At 63.9% G+C, this 227-nt stretch overlaps 1 protein-coding gene across 3 annotated transcripts in view; it reads left to right on the top strand.

The window, feature by feature from the left end:
* Nucleotides 1–165, top strand: part of LOC119593158 (15-hydroxyprostaglandin dehydrogenase [NAD(+)]-like) — a 25,395-nt gene extending 25,230 nt beyond the window's left edge. For all 3 annotated transcript variants that reach the window (XM_037942125.1, XM_037942124.1, XM_037942123.1), the window contains one exon: nt 72–165. In XM_037942125.1, coding sequence (XP_037798053.1) covers nt 72–146 — 75 coding nt within the window. In that variant the 3' untranslated portion in view covers nt 147–165. The remainder of the gene's footprint in view (nt 1–71) is intronic.
* Nucleotides 166–227: the final 62 nt, after the last annotated feature.

The following is a 227-nucleotide window of genomic DNA, read 5'->3' as shown; positions in this document are numbered from 1 at the left end:
TAGACCATCTACAGAGAGGCCGACACCCAACACCTCTCACTGAGAAAGCTAACCCGCTGTCTCCCCTCCAGGGCGGCTGCACGCGTGGCACCCTGCTGGCCTTGGAGCGCATGGGCGTGAACAAGGGCGGGGCCGGAGGATCGTAGTCACGTCCCAGCTACAGGGTCAGCGCGCCTCGTCCATCTATGCGCCACACACGCCATCGTCGGCCTACAGACTGGTAAGGC

The sequence above is a fragment of the Penaeus monodon genome, chromosome 31 (genome assembly GCF_015228065.2).
Source record: "Penaeus monodon isolate SGIC_2016 chromosome 31, NSTDA_Pmon_1, whole genome shotgun sequence".
In the NCBI taxonomy this organism is placed as follows: domain Eukaryota; kingdom Metazoa; phylum Arthropoda; class Malacostraca; order Decapoda; family Penaeidae; genus Penaeus; species Penaeus monodon.
This window is presented reverse-complemented; position numbering and strand designations above follow the sequence as displayed.